The sequence below is a fragment of the Pipistrellus hanaki genome (assembly GCF_964339955.1).
Source record: "Pipistrellus hanaki genome assembly, chromosome: 10".
In the NCBI taxonomy this organism is placed as follows: domain Eukaryota; kingdom Metazoa; phylum Chordata; class Mammalia; order Chiroptera; family Vespertilionidae; genus Pipistrellus; species Pipistrellus hanaki.
In genome coordinates, this window is record NC_140512.1 from 22,049,708 (window position 1) to 22,066,208 (window position 16,501).

The window sequence follows — 16,501 nt, forward strand, 5'->3', positions numbered from 1 at the left end:
ATATATAACCTGGGATAAAAAAATTCTTTTACTTTTAATGTTTTACATTTAATCAATTAATTTTGAATTTAAAGTATGCTTTCTTTAAACATGAGAACATTCAATATCCAAATAATATAATTGAAGATGATTTCTCTAAATCCACTAAAACCTCACCCTTCAGTAAAAAAAAAAGCAGTATTTAAGCTTAGAATGCTCTGAGAAGCAATTTAATTAATTTATTTTGGGATAGGATATGGGAAGGGGATAAAATCAGTTTGTTAATTTATAATAACCCAATTTACAAATAATTTTTATTTAATTCTTCAACTTTTTCAGATTAAATTAAAATGTATATTTTAAAGTAAAAAATTCTTTTTTGGAATTAATATATTGCTCTTACCAAGGATAACATGTGCCATTGGTTAGAAGGATGCCTTTTTGCATATAAAATTTGAAAAATAAAAAGCTGCGTAATAATTATCCCTCACTTATGTGTATAAAACTATACTTGGAAATGTGCTTTCATGTTCTCTCTCCGATCACTTAGTTTGATTATCCTATCATTCCATCAGGAAGGCTAGACATATTTAATTTTTTATCTTACAAATAAGGACACTGGGGGAAAGTGAGTTTAAGTGACGTGTGCAAGGTGACTCAGTTAGTCAGTGGCAGAACCAAGACCCGAAGGCAGGCTTTTCAATCCCAATTGAGTGTGTTTCCTACAACTGTGTGTTACTTCCTTTGGTAATGTTGTTGGCTGATGGAGGAGAGGATGCGTCCTTTTAGTGACTTAGACATTGGTCCTTTCATTCCATAGTATTAAAATAGCTCAAATTATATTTAAACTTCAATATAATGTTAACTTTTCACATATCTTCCCAATATGAACAAACTTGATCCCTGGGATATTGTCACTAAAAAAAGAAAATGGAGCAGAGAGATCATTTGAGTCTGGTATCAGGGTTTTCATTATACAATCAGTTAATGTGTTAAGAAAAAAACAAAACACAATTATGGAAAAGCAGAAAATGACACCCAGTTTAATGAATCAGTGCCACAGATTACTAGGATTTGTTTGCCAGAGGAATAATTTTCACTCTGTCAATACATCACTCAAGAGAAATGAGATATGTGGGATAACACATTCACTTGTAATTCCACACAAAAAATTATCATGCTTCCTAGAACATACCAATTTAATCTGTTTCCTCAGGTATGTTGAATGAAAATGTCTTGATTTAAGGGTAAGATATGAAGATTTTGTTTTCAACCAACATCCCAACATTTTGTGGTGCAATATTCTTTCTCCGCCAATCCTGGCTTTATTTCTAGATAAATGTAATTCCATTTCTACTTAGTATTATCTTCATTCTACATTACTTCAGATTGTACAAATGTGCTTTTACAACATAGATTCCAAAATTAGTGTGGTTTACCCTTGTAACATTTAGACACGGAGAAAACCATAATGTCTACATTTTTGGTTCTCTTTTTTCCTATGACCACAACTACCTTATTTCTAGACGTGGATACATATTGTAGGTGTATCCTATGTAACAATCTCAGAACAATAAGTTGTCTGAGAAGATAAAAGAAAACTTTTGAAAACAGATTTATTACATCAGTTCTTTCCTTTCAACCAAGGACTATTTGCATAAAGAGCTACTTTTGTTTGCATTGGAAACCATTTTTAATCTTCGAGCCTCTGCCTTTAGCTCTAGCTCAACTCTGCTCAAAGATTTTCGCGTCAAGTAATCAAACATTTTCTCACTGTCTTTCTTGACAGCTGCAAGCAATCCAAGGTCTCAGGGCTCCCTTTCCCTTTGGCCTTCCACACATGAAACATTTCAATCGAGTTTCTTCCTGTGTTTCACCACAACACACTCACAAGGCTTTAAGGATGTTTTGCCTGTTGTTCCGCTTCTCATGTTTACCCCTGAAAACACAGCTTAATACAATAGTATCCAACTATAGTCTTCATCTGAGATCATTTAGTGCAGTTTCCATAACCTGAGCAGACACGTTTCTTCAATGGGTTTGAGTAGCACTGACCAAAAGTTTGTGCCAGTTGACTATTCTTTTTCTGAGATCCACTTTGTCAAGCCAGACACAGGCTTCACCAATCAAGGTCTTTTTCATAAATTTCCCTCCATTGGAGAAAAGTAAAATCTAGAAAAAAGAGCCAAAATTATATATCCATGAGTATATTTTCCAACTTTGTTTACGGACATTTGTCATCAAAGAAATCCCACAAACAGTAAGGGGACTTCCCACATTGGGGATCGAGGTGTGGTAGCAGGCACACTTGTGAGTGAACTAGTAACAAGAATGTCTTCAAAAGATTTGCACAGGAATTGCACAGCATTTCCCATCAAATTTATCACATTTCCACAAATTCATGATCATTGTCCCTCTAGGCCCCTTCTCTAGCTAATCTCTGTAAATGAGACATTTGTTCACACAGACTGAAGAGTCTCCTTCAACTTTTTTTCTCTCTCTCATTCTAATGTAAATTAACTCTCTCAATTCATTTTTTTGCTTTGTAATAGCGCTTATATTTGTCTCTGAGGGACTTTTGTTTTAAGTGCTGGTACCATGGTCTTCTTTTCCCATATATATTTTTAAATCTCTTTTCTTCCTTCTTCTTTTCCCTCCTTTCTTATTTTTTTTTATAAAAAAATATATTTTTACTGATTTTTAAGAGGAAGAGATAGACAGAAACATTGATAAGATAGAAACATCAATGAAGAAGAAGCAGGACCAGCTGCCTCTGCACACCCCCTACTGGGGATTGAGCCAGCAACCCCAGCATGTGCCCTGACCAGGAACTGAACCAGTTGGTGCATGGGTGGATGCTCAAACACTGAACCATACTGGCTGAGCTACTCTTTTATTCTTAAAATATGTATATATATATATATATATATATATATATATATATATATATATTTTTTTTTTTTAATTAATTTTAGAGAGGAAGGGGGAGGGATAGAAAGATAGAAACATTAATGATGAGAGAGAATAATTGATTGGCTGCCTTCTACATGTCCCATACTGGGGATTGAGCCTACAACCCTGACCGGGAATCGAACCATAACCTCATGGTTTATAGATTGATGCTCAACCACTGAGCCATGCTGGCTGGGCCTCTTTTACTTTTTTCATTTCTACATCTACCGAAGACATATGTACAAGCATTTATTAGGCTGTGGAACAAAGAACGCTGAAAATTAAGACTTTGCCCTAGAGAACCTGCTAGTATACAAGCAATGACAGAGAAGTCTATAAATTATTTTACAAGACAGATTGGGGTTGGCTGCTTAATAAGATAAGCAAAATGTTATATGAATAGAGTGTTGAATTATGTTCATGAGTAAAGGGCTGAGTTTACATGAAAAGATGTGGAATACTGTGCTGGATGAAGAGAGCTAGAGAAGAGCTTATTTAAGGAGAGCAAAAATATAAGCAAGGGATTCGAGGCTTAATCTTATTTGAAAAGATTCTGCTGTGACTGAAATATAGTGTGTGGAAAGGTATATAAAAAGATAAGATTAAACCAAATGAATTAGAACTCACCTTAGAGGACTCTGAACGAATCAGGATACTGGGAAGTGTTTAAAAGGCTTTAATGTAACCTAGCCAGTGTTTTAAAAAGAGACATCAGCCATCAGCATCATGAAATGAACTAAAAGGGTAAGATTGATAGCAAGTAGGCCAGATGTAGTGTTGAAATGATGTGAATAACAAAGATGAGACCCCAAAGAGGATTCGTGGTATTGAGCATGGAAATAATTGTCTATAAAACTAATCACAGAATAAAGAAGACTTAGTAGCTAACTGGATGTGTTGTTTGTGGAATTTTAAAGGGACCCTAAAAAAAAAAAGACACCTCTAAGAATTAATCAATTTGTAAAATATAACATCATATAAGATAAGGTTATAAATATTGAATAACTGAGTGGAAAATAAGTACTGTATGAATAAATATGTTTAAATAGTAACTGTATAATGCACAAATACCTGAAGAGAATGTCCAGCAGGACTTAGGCTGAATCGAAAAGTTTCATTGAATGAAGGCTCTCGATCGTGTCTACATACTCTTGTTTTTTTCTTGATCACCTTTTTTTGGGTAGAAATGTTCATCACATATATTTTCACATATAAATCTGAAAATAAGAATTCAGCTTGTTAAGTCTCCATTAATCATACATTGTCCTATTGAAAACATTATAATTGTACACTGAGTACTCTCTTATAATTTATACAAAGCCAGCAGATTGTGTTCAATTTGTTCCAGACAACATAAAAGGTTTAAAAGGTAACATCAATTTTCTCAGCAATTTAAATTTGTTTTCCAGTTGTATAATAAATGAATCACCAAGTTTATGTGTTGGGGAAAAAATCTCACTAAAAGCCAATAAAATATCAACTTATTCTATATAACCGAAATTTCTTATTTCACTTTTTTTTTTCAGATATATTTGGTATACAGCCCAACTTTTAGTTCATATTCAATAGTTTCCAAACTATTTAGGACATATTCCTAAAAATTTCCTATACATATTATATTGCTCATTTACATAAAATCAGATACCTGGTAAATGATCAGGAGATTTAAATTTGTAGGTGATATTTCTGCATTGGAGAATTTCAACTACTAGTTGTTCACCATCTGTCTTCATTTCCCTCTTCAATGCAATCTTGATTTCTCCCATTACCTGAGTTTTAACTGTAAGAATTAAAAAAAACAAAAACAAAAACCTGTTAAGAAATATATACACAATCAGGGGGAAAAAGAGACATATGTAAAACTTAAAAAAGAAATACATTTATTAAATGTTTAGTTGAAAAATTCATTCATACAATCATAGTCAATTGCTAAATACCTTATTATATCCTACAGATAAAATATGTTCCTAGCTCTTAAAGAATTTAAGGTCTCATAGGAGATTGATAAATTATATAGTCACAACAAAGTATATAAAGTATAATGATAAGTTAGTAATAAGGAAATTATGGAGGTCAAGTAAGTAAATAAATATTACTCAATTATAGATTTTTTTAAGCCAAAAAATAGATGTAACTATAGGAAGAAAGAAATACAAAAAATAATGTGATTCTAGTATAATACGAATGAATGTCATATGAAATATGAGAAATTGTTTGCCAATAATTGCTCATTACCAGACTTCTCAAGAACATTTGTTAACAAAATTAAATGTCATTGTGTGGTATTTCTATCTCATTTTTATTTCTTTTGTAAAAAAAAAAATAGTGAACAAAAACATGTAATAATAAAATTGCACAAGAAAAATACAATGATTTGAACGAATCTGAGCCTGGCCAGTATAGCTCGATGGTTCATCAACCTATGAACCAGAAAGTCACATTAGATTCTATGTCAGGGCACATGTCCAGGTTGTGTACTCAATCCCCATAAGAGTGCATGCAGGAGGCGCTGATCAATTATTCTCTCTTATATCATAGTTAACTAGAGGCCGAGTGGGTGAAATTTGGTGTGGCATGGTTGGTTGGGCATCATCCTGTGCACCAGAAGGTTGGCTGTTTGATTCCTGGTCGTGGGGGGTGGGGGGAGAAAGGGGCATGCAGGAAGCAGCCCGATGTAAAGACGTAGAAGATGTGAAGCATAATAAAAAGAATAATAATAGACTTTAACACAATATTGTAGTACAAGACAGGTCACATAGACTAAAATAAGTAAAGACATGGAATATTGAGATGCCATAGTCAAAATAAAGCAGATCTCGTGGCTACATATTTTTTAAAGATTACAACTTGATAATAGATAATATATCTTTTTCTCAATTATATGTGGAACATGTATTGAATTACAAAGTTGATCATGTATTGAGTGACAAAGAAGATATCAATAATTTCTATAAAATGAAGCTACTGCAAACACTGTCTGATCTAACACACAAAAATAAAGCCTTCTATCAAACAATTCTTGTAATGGCAAAATACAATGAGAAAATATAGAAGTTCTTAAGGGAATGATAATCAAAACATTATGTATCAGAATTTATGACAGTTACAGTAATGATAGAGGAAAACTGACAGTTTTAACACCTATATTACTTAAAACAACAATCAGACTAAAATGTATATGTATTAATACTCTGTTAACAAAAATTTAAAATTTAAAAATACAATTAATTTAAACTTCCAACTCCAAAAGCTAGAAAAAAGAACAACAAAGTAAAACAAAGGAAAGGAAAAAAAACAGAACAAGGAACATAATCATAAAGACACACATTAAAATAAATGGAGAACAGAAAAATAGTAGAAAAAAGAACGAATCAAAATTCTGGTACTTGGAATGATATCTACAAAACAGAGGATGAATTTAGTCAATGACTTGTGGCCTCAATATTATTATTTAGAAATGACATATGCTTTCCTAATTATGATACTACCATCCTCTCAATTATTTGGTATAAACATTTCAGTGTCATGAACATAACCTTTTACTATCAGTTTATATTCTGTTTACACATTCGCGACAGAAACTGAATTTTTGATGTCATATATTTCTTCAAACTTGTGAGTATCTAGTTCTGGTTACTTACCATTGAAAATAAGTATAAATAAGCCCATTTAAATCAATCTGTTCTTTTTTAAAGACCTTCACAGGCATATAAAGATTCTTCAATGTAAAAATAAGAAAATAGGACAGATTTTAGAATCTCCTTTCATTAATATTTAGAACTAAGAAAAAAAGTAAAATTAGGGAAATATTAAGTAGTAGGAACTAAAAAAGTATAGGCTACAGTGTCTTGCCAGAAATCCCCAAAATGATGTCTACACACATAAAAGGCAGATTCTGGGAAGGCACAGCTTAGCAACATTTCTGACCACACCATGTGTCACCAACTCTTGCCAGGAAAAGAATGATTAATTGACAAAACCTTGGGAATGATCACTAAGTCCCCATCACAGAGAAGTGGATGAGCAACGAGAGTAGGCAGCCCCAGAAAGTCATACTGAACCTCTTGAGAGCAGCCATCTTGACTCATCACTAGGAAGATGATGGGGTTTCAGTGGAATCAGATAAAAACAACTAAGCTCCAGTATAAAGTAGAGGGGGGGAAATCTAAAGCCAAAAGTGTCTTTTCATTGGAAAAAGGTATACCTCAACATGGAGTGAATGCTGGCCAAAGATAGATAGATGATAGATGATAGATAGATAGATAGATAGATAGATAGATAGATGGATGATAGATAGATAAAATAATATATTGAAAAACAAAGCAAAACTTAAGTCATCCAGGGTACAAGTCTGTCTGTAAAGCAGCAATATTTCTTTTCTCCAAAACCATAGAAAAGCGAATAGAGCCGTGACCGGTTTGGCTCAATGGATAGAGCATCGGCTTGGGGACTGAAGGGACCCGGGTTCGATTCCGGTCAAGGGCATGTACCTTGGTTGCGGGCATATCCCCAGTAGGGGGTGTGCAAGAGGCAGCTGATCGATGACTCTCATCGATGTTTCTAGCTTTCTATCTCTCTCCCTTCCTCTCTGTACAAACTCAATAAAATATATTAAAAAAAAAAAAAAGTGAATGGAACTACTGCTCCATCTCTCAAAGCAGTGGAATAGGGGAAGAAAAAAAGAATTCTGACTTGATAAGGAGGGAGTCCAGAAAAACTCTCACTATTTAGAGCCAATAGAGGTTGTGGACAGAGTTGATCACACCAATGAAAAGGATGAAATGAAACAGCAGGACAAATTTTTCTGGGAGAAATTCATTTTTACAGGTTATATTCCTTTTTTATAGGCCTTAAAACTCCAACACGTATGTAATTTATTGTTGTTTTCTACTTTCTTACTTGGGTAGGAAGGTGGAATTAAAAACTTGCTAATTGAAGTTCTCACGTTATCACACTGCCTGCTTTTTCCTAGCTGGTTAAATAAATTTGCTTCAGGGTGTGATACTTGGGAAGTTCTTGATAGGTTTCTCCAGCTTGAAAAAATGTTCCAAATTGTTCTTCAATGTTTCTCCTAAAGGATGAAAGGGACATGCCTCCTGAGGAGGTCTCAAAGGACAAAGGTCTTAATTGTGAGTCATCATTATCATATCTGCCCTTTCTCAAAGCATCAGAATGCCTTTTCATTAGAAATGGGTACATAGACAGTGACAAAAACGTCTTTGTCTACTGTGTCCATGGGGCTCAGAAAAAATAAATTCAGGAGAGTAGAGAATAACTTCTATTCAAAATATAATATTTATCTTAAATAACAGAAGAATAAATCTGTAGATCAAAAGAGCATCCTATATTCCTGGAAATATTGGTAAGCTGAAACACTGATATATCCCATTTAAACCACCCCAATAATAGAGAAAACATGTTTAAAGGGTTCAAGGAAAGAAATAAGTTCCCTGAAAGAGTACACTAGAGCAGTGTTTTTCAACCTTTTTTGGGCAAAGGCACACTTGTTTCATGAAAAAAATCACGAGGCACACCACCATTAGAAAATGTTAAAAAATTTAACTCTGTGCCTATATTGACTATATATAAAGTAATTCTCTTGAATAGGAATCAAATAAACACAAAGAAAGTATTTTATAATTACTTTATTATGAAATATTAAGTAAACAAAATAGTGAAAAATTATAAAGTTCTTGTCTTGTCTGCACCTACGGCACACCAGGCAACATCTCGCGGCACACTAGTGTGCCGCGGAACAGCGGTTGAAAAACGCTGCACTAGGGAAAAGAAACAGAAAGCCTTTCTAAAATATTTAAAAGACCACAGCAGAGAATATAGTAATGGAGGAAAGAGAAGGGAAGGGAAGGGAAGGGAAGGGAAGGGAAGGGAAGGGAAGGGAAGGGAAGGGAAGGGAAGGGAAGGGAAGGGAAGGGAAGGGAAGGGAAGGGAAGGGAAGGGAAGGGAAGGGAAGGGAAAGCAAATTTGAAGAAGAAATCTAGTGAAAGGTAATGCAAGACTCCTGCTTTCCTTTAAGAAGAGAATTAATCAATAAAAAATAAATTTGAAATATGGTATTAAAATCATAATTGCTCAACCTTTTCCATACTGATCCTTAAATCATCAATATTTTAGTTTCTTAAACTTAGTGGGATATTTGGTAAAGTAATATGGCTAAAATACAGATTGGGCAAAAGAAGGCTTACAGTAGCGAGTACCCAAGAGTTTATTCTTGTACTATTATCCATATGAACAACTATACTTTAACCCACCCCTGTGTTTATTGAAATTAAACTATCCCCTTGTTTTTACTGTGATATATTCTCTTCACTAAATTAAAAAAATATAATCATTTTGACAAAAAGCATGAATAATTTAACCCATGTTAACAAAATTGTGTCTAAGTCTTTAGCTGGTTAAAATGCTCCCACTAAGTATAATTGTAAGATTGGCCTATCTTTATTTTCCACAGCTTTCTTTCTCAGACTCTCAGGAACTTCATTCTCCATTAAGGTACGCAGTGCTCTTTCCACTTTTTGTTTTCTCAGAAAAAAAGCTTACTTATATTTTACCTTTGAAAAATGTGTGTATGTCATATCTACATGCACACATTTATATACATACTTATATCTATATTTTCACATATCTAATTTATATCTGTAGAAAATATCTTAAGAAAACATTACAATTAATAAAACAATCAGATTTCACAATAAGAAATAAGGTTGATACAAGCGCCATTTTAGATAAGAAAACAGTGGCTTCAGTGTTCTAAGTAAGTTGCAAATTGTTTAGTGGCCCAGTTAGGGCTCTATTCTCTTATGAGCACTTTACATACTTTTTATGAATAAGATTATTAAAATATTGATTAATTTATGGAGATAGACATTTAAGAATATTTATTAAAATGTTATCAGAATAAAATGATTTTTAGGGGTATTTTGGTACTTTATTTTAGCCATCAACAGAACCTTAGAAGTAGATAAGGCCTAGCAAGCAATTCTTTTTAAGTGTTTAAACAACAGTTAGAAGTTATTGTCTAAACATATACACATTAGGTCACTTATGCAGGTTATTTATATTAAACAACAAAACAGCAATAACACTTTCTCAAATATTATGAGATTTTATATGGAATTGACTTACACATGCAAAATGATTTAAAATAAGTGACTATTGATTAATAAGTATTTCCTTTTATTTACATTATTGGCATCTGTAAATAAAACTGGACATAGTATAAGTTAAGGTTTATTCTCTCTCAGAATTCTAAGAATCTCTTGTAACCTGAGCTGCTTTAGCCAATGCAAGACAATTTTCGGCAAAAAAAATCTCTTTAGAGGCAATGTTTATTTAACTGGAAATGAATAAAATGTGGGGGAAAAAAAGGAGGAAAATATAGTATTTTGTAAAAGGAATGTCTGTGTAAGGAAAAAAAGCAATGGAGCAAATAAAATTCTCACTACCACTTAGATTCTTTGCATTTACAAATAAATACTTCCTATCATTGCCACAGGTCACTTTTGCTAGCTAACAAGTCTAAATTGGTGTTGGATAAGATGTATATTTAGCTCTGATAGTCTATCACCTCATAAATTGTTTTCTTGCTTCTACCACTCACTTCAAATCTAAGAAAAGCCTAATATGGAATTAAGATGGATTTTTAAAACCAGGCATTCTGGCTTCTAGCTTAAATATATCTGCTTTGTATTTTCTCATAAAGTGAAAACATATAATAAGATTATTTACAGGCTATTTATGATATCTCTTTCAGCTTTATGGTTTAACAAATGTTTGGACATATTGTGATGTTATCTTAGTCCTGGCCCTGTAGTAAACATCTTCAGTTTTAAGTAATTTTGTTGTTTACTCAAAGTTTTGAAACCCAGTCATTACAGAAAGTCTTATGAATATTCTAATACCTGCCAATAGCGAAAGTAGTGATACATATTTCCTTATGTATAATTGCATTTCCCTTCCTTTCAATTGTTTCTGTCCTATCAGTTTCAGATCCAAACAATACATTTTTAAATGCTAGCATAATAAAGGTAAATTGTTAGCACAATACCTAAAATAGTAATTATTCAATAAGCATAAATTCTTTTTATTTCTCAACACTTTATGCAATAGAAGATAAATTTTTACACCTAGCAAGCATATCTAAACTATTAGGTCAATTGGTCAATGTATTCAAGTAACAAACAAGCAAAATGTCTTGAAATATTCATATGTGTCAATATTTAAAATTAAAATTTCCAAATAAAATTGATTTTTCCACTTGCTGAGCCTGTTACAGAGAGGAAATCGGCTTGCTATAATTTGTTCTATTCACTAATCTTTCTCTATAATTTTCAAGCGGGAATATTAACCCTGCCCTAGAATCTATAATAATTTTACTTTCCATGCTGAAATTATCTTTTTCTTCCAAAAATCCCAAGTTTTACTCAATAATTTGACTGTGGTACTTAATAATTATCTGTAATTGGTACTTTCCTTTTCTTTATACCATGCACTTGAGTAGCAAGGAAAGCTACCACATCTTTTAATAAGTCTGGTAATCTTCATTTGTATTGAATTTCATCTCTTGGCATATCACTGTTTTCCAGAGGCTGTATGAAAGCCACTTATATGTGTTAACTTAATTCTCAAAAACACATTCTCTGGATGAAGGTTCTTACGTATTCAGAACACTTAATATGCAGGACTAAATAAAAAGAGTGAATAACTATAGTTTTTGAAGATTTATCCTAGTAATGTAATGTTTGAAGGGGGAAGCAATAATGGAACTATTTCATTTTAGAGTGTAATAAATTCTATCTACAGTGAGATCTTACTCTCACTATGAGATCACATGAAGTTGACACTTGATAAATCAGCTTGCTCTACCAATGAAAATGACCCCAGGCAGCTAGCTCCATTATACTTTCTACCTCTGTCTCCCACAGATGACTCTCAGTGTTTGGGTCCAGCACTTTTTACTAACACATACTATTTATTAATAAAGAGTTAAAAGAGATTTCCTAAGATAGAATTTGTTCAGTGCTTTGTGATCAGATATAAGTAATTTCTTTCCAGTACAATTCAATGAATTTGGTTTTCAAGAGAAAAATGAATCTTCATCCCAAATATATTTCAAGAAATCTAAATTTCAGTTCTCTCAGAGCTTAAATATGCACTCATCTGTAACCAAGTGACAAGGAGGAAATTCTGAGATGTCCTAAGTTAAATTGCAGCAGACTAGAAGGGGGAAGGAAGAGATAAGAGAGTTTAAGCAGTTAACTACTGCGGGGTGAAACCAACAAAAGACTGCTTACATTCCTGAGTGTATGTTGAAACTTTGAGTTAATTTCCAAGTTCATCTAGAAATTAATTTCTATGATTATCTAGAGAGAATAGCCAACCACGAGACATCACCTCATCCTGCTTATAGACATGAACTTTCTGGACTATTCACCACACTGATGCAAAAGAGCAAATACTTTTTCATTATGGACTCCTCACCTATCCAGAGCTAGCCCAGCTTCATCTTTCCTGCCCCTTTTGTCGACGACCAACGTAAATTCTTTCAAAATAACTTACATTTTTCTTCCCCAAACTCATTGTATGAAAGAGCCCGTTAGCCCCGGATAGCAGAAAGGCTTGCCCTGCTGTTAGGCTCAGACTGTGTATCCCAATCTGGTCTATATTGGTCTAATGGAGGCTCAATAAACCCTTTATGAAAACAAACAAAAAAAAAAACTTTGGTCTTGAAGGTTAATTTTCAACACAAGTGAACAGTATTGTGATATTCTGCATGATGAATGCCAATTAAATGATTTCAAAATTAACACAAGTTTCTGTCATTATCTCATTTCCCCCCCTCAAACATGAAATAGAGGTATTTTAATTTCACTATCAAAAAAGGAGACTAAATTTTAAGTTGGCTAATTTTCTGTAAGTCACATAGCTAGATTAGATATATCTAACAAGACAAAGAAGGTTGTTGTCAAAATTGTGATAATGTCTTTATTATATGATAGTAATTGTATGTCAAATTCAGGTACATACTTCTGAGCTTATGTGTATTGAGGGTAGGGCACTTGAGATTTAGGGGGTCCCTCAGGGTTTGTGGGAAAGTTGTCCTGAAAAGACCAGGAGAGAGAGAGAGAGAGAGAGAGAGAGAGAGAGAGAGAGAGAGAGAGAGAGAGAGAGAGAGAGAGAGAGAGAGAGAACATGCTCATCCATTTCCTTTCCAAAGCATTCATTTATGAACCTATACTTCTTGACTTGTTACATGCGGGGAGTTATGACTTACTTAACGGTAACAACAATGCATTCAATTTATTGGATGGCTCTTGTGTTCCAGGCACCTTAGGTATTCTCCTCTACAGCCCTAAAGTGCAAGAGCTTTGCCCATTTCCCCTGGCCTTATTATCTCATTGAAAAGAAACCTAGTATATATTAGATGTTCAATGAATGAATTTCTCTGATCTTTGCAGGAAATACACCAAGTACCTATCATTTCTGCCCAGGTCTTAAGGAAGTGATTTAGCAAGTCTGATTCAAAGGCCCATACTCTCCCTACTACACCAACGTGGGGCCACCAAAGTGAGATAATTTTGGATTTCCTCCCAAACCTATAGTTTCACCCAAAATAAATGCTTGTATGTTACTTTATTAATTTCATTCTGTTTGCATATATATCCAAGCCTCTATTAATCAAAGCTATGCAGTTACATGTGAATACTTGTCATGTCCCAGGGCTGAGTGGGGCTGAGGGAGGAGGCATTTTGTTAAGGCTTCATTAATTTTCCCCCCCAGGGGAGTAGAGTTCTGTAAGCTTTTCATTAAACCGGTATTTGAAACAACCCAGATTCAAGGAGATATTTTATACAATAAGGCAGGCATTCTGGCTTAATATGATTTAAGAGTTCTGCGTAAGTAGGGCAAGCCTGCACATTCTCTCTGTGTTCTGTTCCATAAAGAAATCCTTTCTCTCTGAGACAAAGCCAGAGAGAACATAATTTAAGTAGGAATAAATAGATTTTTCTGATTGATCTTCTTCAATGTTTTGGACAGTTTTGTCCTTTCGGTATAGTTTCTTAGCACTCATTTTACTGTTACTGAAAATAACCAGAGTCCTTTTAAAGTTTTTTAATTGAAAGCCTCCTATTATCTTGTACAGGACAAAAATACAAGCAGAAAACAAACAAGAAACTTTTGCCATCAGAAGAAACACTAAGAACCTAAATGGAGCCCTAGCTGGTTTGGCTCAATGGGCAGAGTTTCAGCCTGTGGACTAAAGGGTTCGGTTACGGTCAAGGGCAAATGCTTGGGTTGCAGGCTTGGTCCACAGTTGGGGGCGAGCAGGAGGCAGTCAATCAATGATTATCTTTCATCATTGATGTTTCTATCTCTCTTTTCTCCTCCTTTCTTAGTTAAAATCAATGTATTAAAAAAGAGGGAGAACCTTAGTGAACATCACATTTACAATGTTTGGAGTTTTGAAATAATTGACAAAAACCTCAGGAAAACAAATCCCAGGATGTGGAGTAGGAGAGACTGTCATATAAAACAAGAGCTCATGAAGTTCTTTTCCAGAGAAGTGTTAAGCTTGAGAAGTCAAGACTGGATTCTGGTGTCCACAAGGCCTTGGCTAGGGCTCCCATCTAAGTTGTAGAACAAAACAGATCAAGTTGCCCTGACCTTCTAAAAGCAGGCAGATTACCCACAGGGTGGGGGGCGGGTGCGGGGGGGGGGTACTACATATGTTTTTTTGAATACAGAGAAACAATAGCACCGCCAAAAAAATAAAAGCAGGTAATAGTATACAGTAATAGTAGCTCCTTGAGGAACAATTGTTTATAAGAGTGAGACTACCAAACTAATGAGAACAACCTCAAGTTTCTTACATGAGTGGATGGAGACCAAGGCGCCCAATAACCTCTGAGGGAATGAACCTATGATTACTTACCTGAGGCATTACATGAGGGTTAATGAGATTATGGAAATCAAACATTTCCATTGGCCCATTACATCGTTTCTTTTTCTTGGTTCTTAGATTAACTTTGCCACTCTTAAAATACAGTGATTAAAAAAAGAATTGTTAATCCTCACCCCAGGAGATTTTCTCCATTGCTTATTTTAGAGAGAGTGGAAGGAGAGGGAAGAGGCAGAGAAACATTGATGTGAGAGAGACACTGCAATTGGTTGCCTCCTGCATGAGGGCTGAGATTTGAGCCTGAAACCAAGGAACCTGCCCCTGACTGGAATCAAACCCAAGGCCCCTCAATTTGCAGGTAGACGCTCTATCCACTACTGCCACATACAATGATTTTAATCCTACTTTCAATTTTAACCGATTCCTTTGGTTTTTCACTTTCTGCTAAAGCAAAATCTAGGAATATTTTACTGATCCATTCTATAAACCTCTTCCTCAATCCTCCCCCTCCCTCCCCAGGTATCACTTTACTTCCAATGCCCTTAACTGTTTATTCTCATTTCCCTCATGCTAGATATTTTCTGTTGCCTCTTCAGTTCTCCTCTTACCTTGCTTAGCCCCAAGCGGGGAAAAAACACTTGAACTTCATCCCCTGGGCTGCCTTCACCCTGTGACTTCGGTGAGGTTGTAGCAATGGAGCGTCGGCAGGAGATGTGAGGGTAGGAAGAGAGAGGCTGGGATGTTTATTGCCTTCTCTCACCCCACACTCTTTTGCTGGCTTGTTTGCAGTGGCTGTTCCCGGCTATGGTTCCTAAGTCAATTCTCCTGTAACATGGCTGGCGCTCTTGCTGGGTTCCGACAGCAGCCTCCCCTCTCTGCTTCATTAGGCCCAGGTGGAAATGTGGCTAGTCCTTCTATACGTCACCTCTCCTTGTTAGTTCCTTTCACCGGTGTAAATGGCCCTTTTATGAAATTCTACTAACTACCCGCTTCCTGCTAGGACCTCAAGGAAATGAGCGATTGCATATAAAGTTAGACAATCATTCTGGGTCCCTGAGCATCCAGCAGCTCTTGCCCCAACCTCCTGGAATAGCCTGAGCACCAGGCTCACTTGCAGAGAAAATTGAGAAAAGAGTTGAAAATCTAACACAGGCCAGAGGCTGGTATTCCTGAGGCCATTTCCACCTATACATTTCTCAATTAGAGTAACAAAAAACACACACATTCTTTTGCTTGAAGTTAGTTGACATTATTATTATTATTATTATTATTATTATTATTATTTTGTCCCTTACTAGTACTGTAAATGAAACTGCTCTATACAGGTCTAGTTGGATAAGTATCGCATTTTAAAAATTGCACCTTGGCTTGGCCGGCGTGGCTGAGTTGTTTGAATATTGTCCCATGTACCAGGAGGTTGCCAGTTCAATTCCCAATCAGGGTACATGCTCTAGTTGTAGTCTCCATGCCCAGCAGGGGGTATGTAGGAAGTAGCTAATTGATGTTTCTCTCTCATCAATGTTTCTATCTCTTTCTTCTTCTCCCTTCCTCTCTCTGAAATCAATAATTATATATTGAAATTATATATATATATAATTTCACCTTGCATGTAATGGAAAATGAATGTTAAATTATTCAATATTATTTTTAACC

General features: G+C 34.8%; 1 protein-coding gene across 5 annotated transcripts in view; it reads right to left on the reverse strand.

Annotated features, from left to right (window-relative positions):
- Window positions 1–993: 993 nt before the first annotated feature.
- Window positions 994–16,501, reverse strand: part of PCLO (piccolo presynaptic cytomatrix protein) — a 254,587-nt gene continuing 239,079 nt past the window's right edge. For all 5 annotated transcript variants that reach the window (XM_084897067.1, XM_084897064.1, XM_084897066.1 and 2 more), the window contains 3 exons: window positions 4,577–4,711; window positions 4,003–4,148; window positions 994–2,151 (listed from right to left, as the gene is read on the reverse strand). In XM_084897067.1, the coding sequence (XP_084753193.1) occupies window positions 2,011–2,151; window positions 4,003–4,148; window positions 4,577–4,711 (422 nt within the window). In that variant the 3' untranslated portion in view covers window positions 994–2,010. The remainder of the gene's footprint in view (window positions 2,152–4,002; window positions 4,149–4,576; window positions 4,712–16,501) is intronic.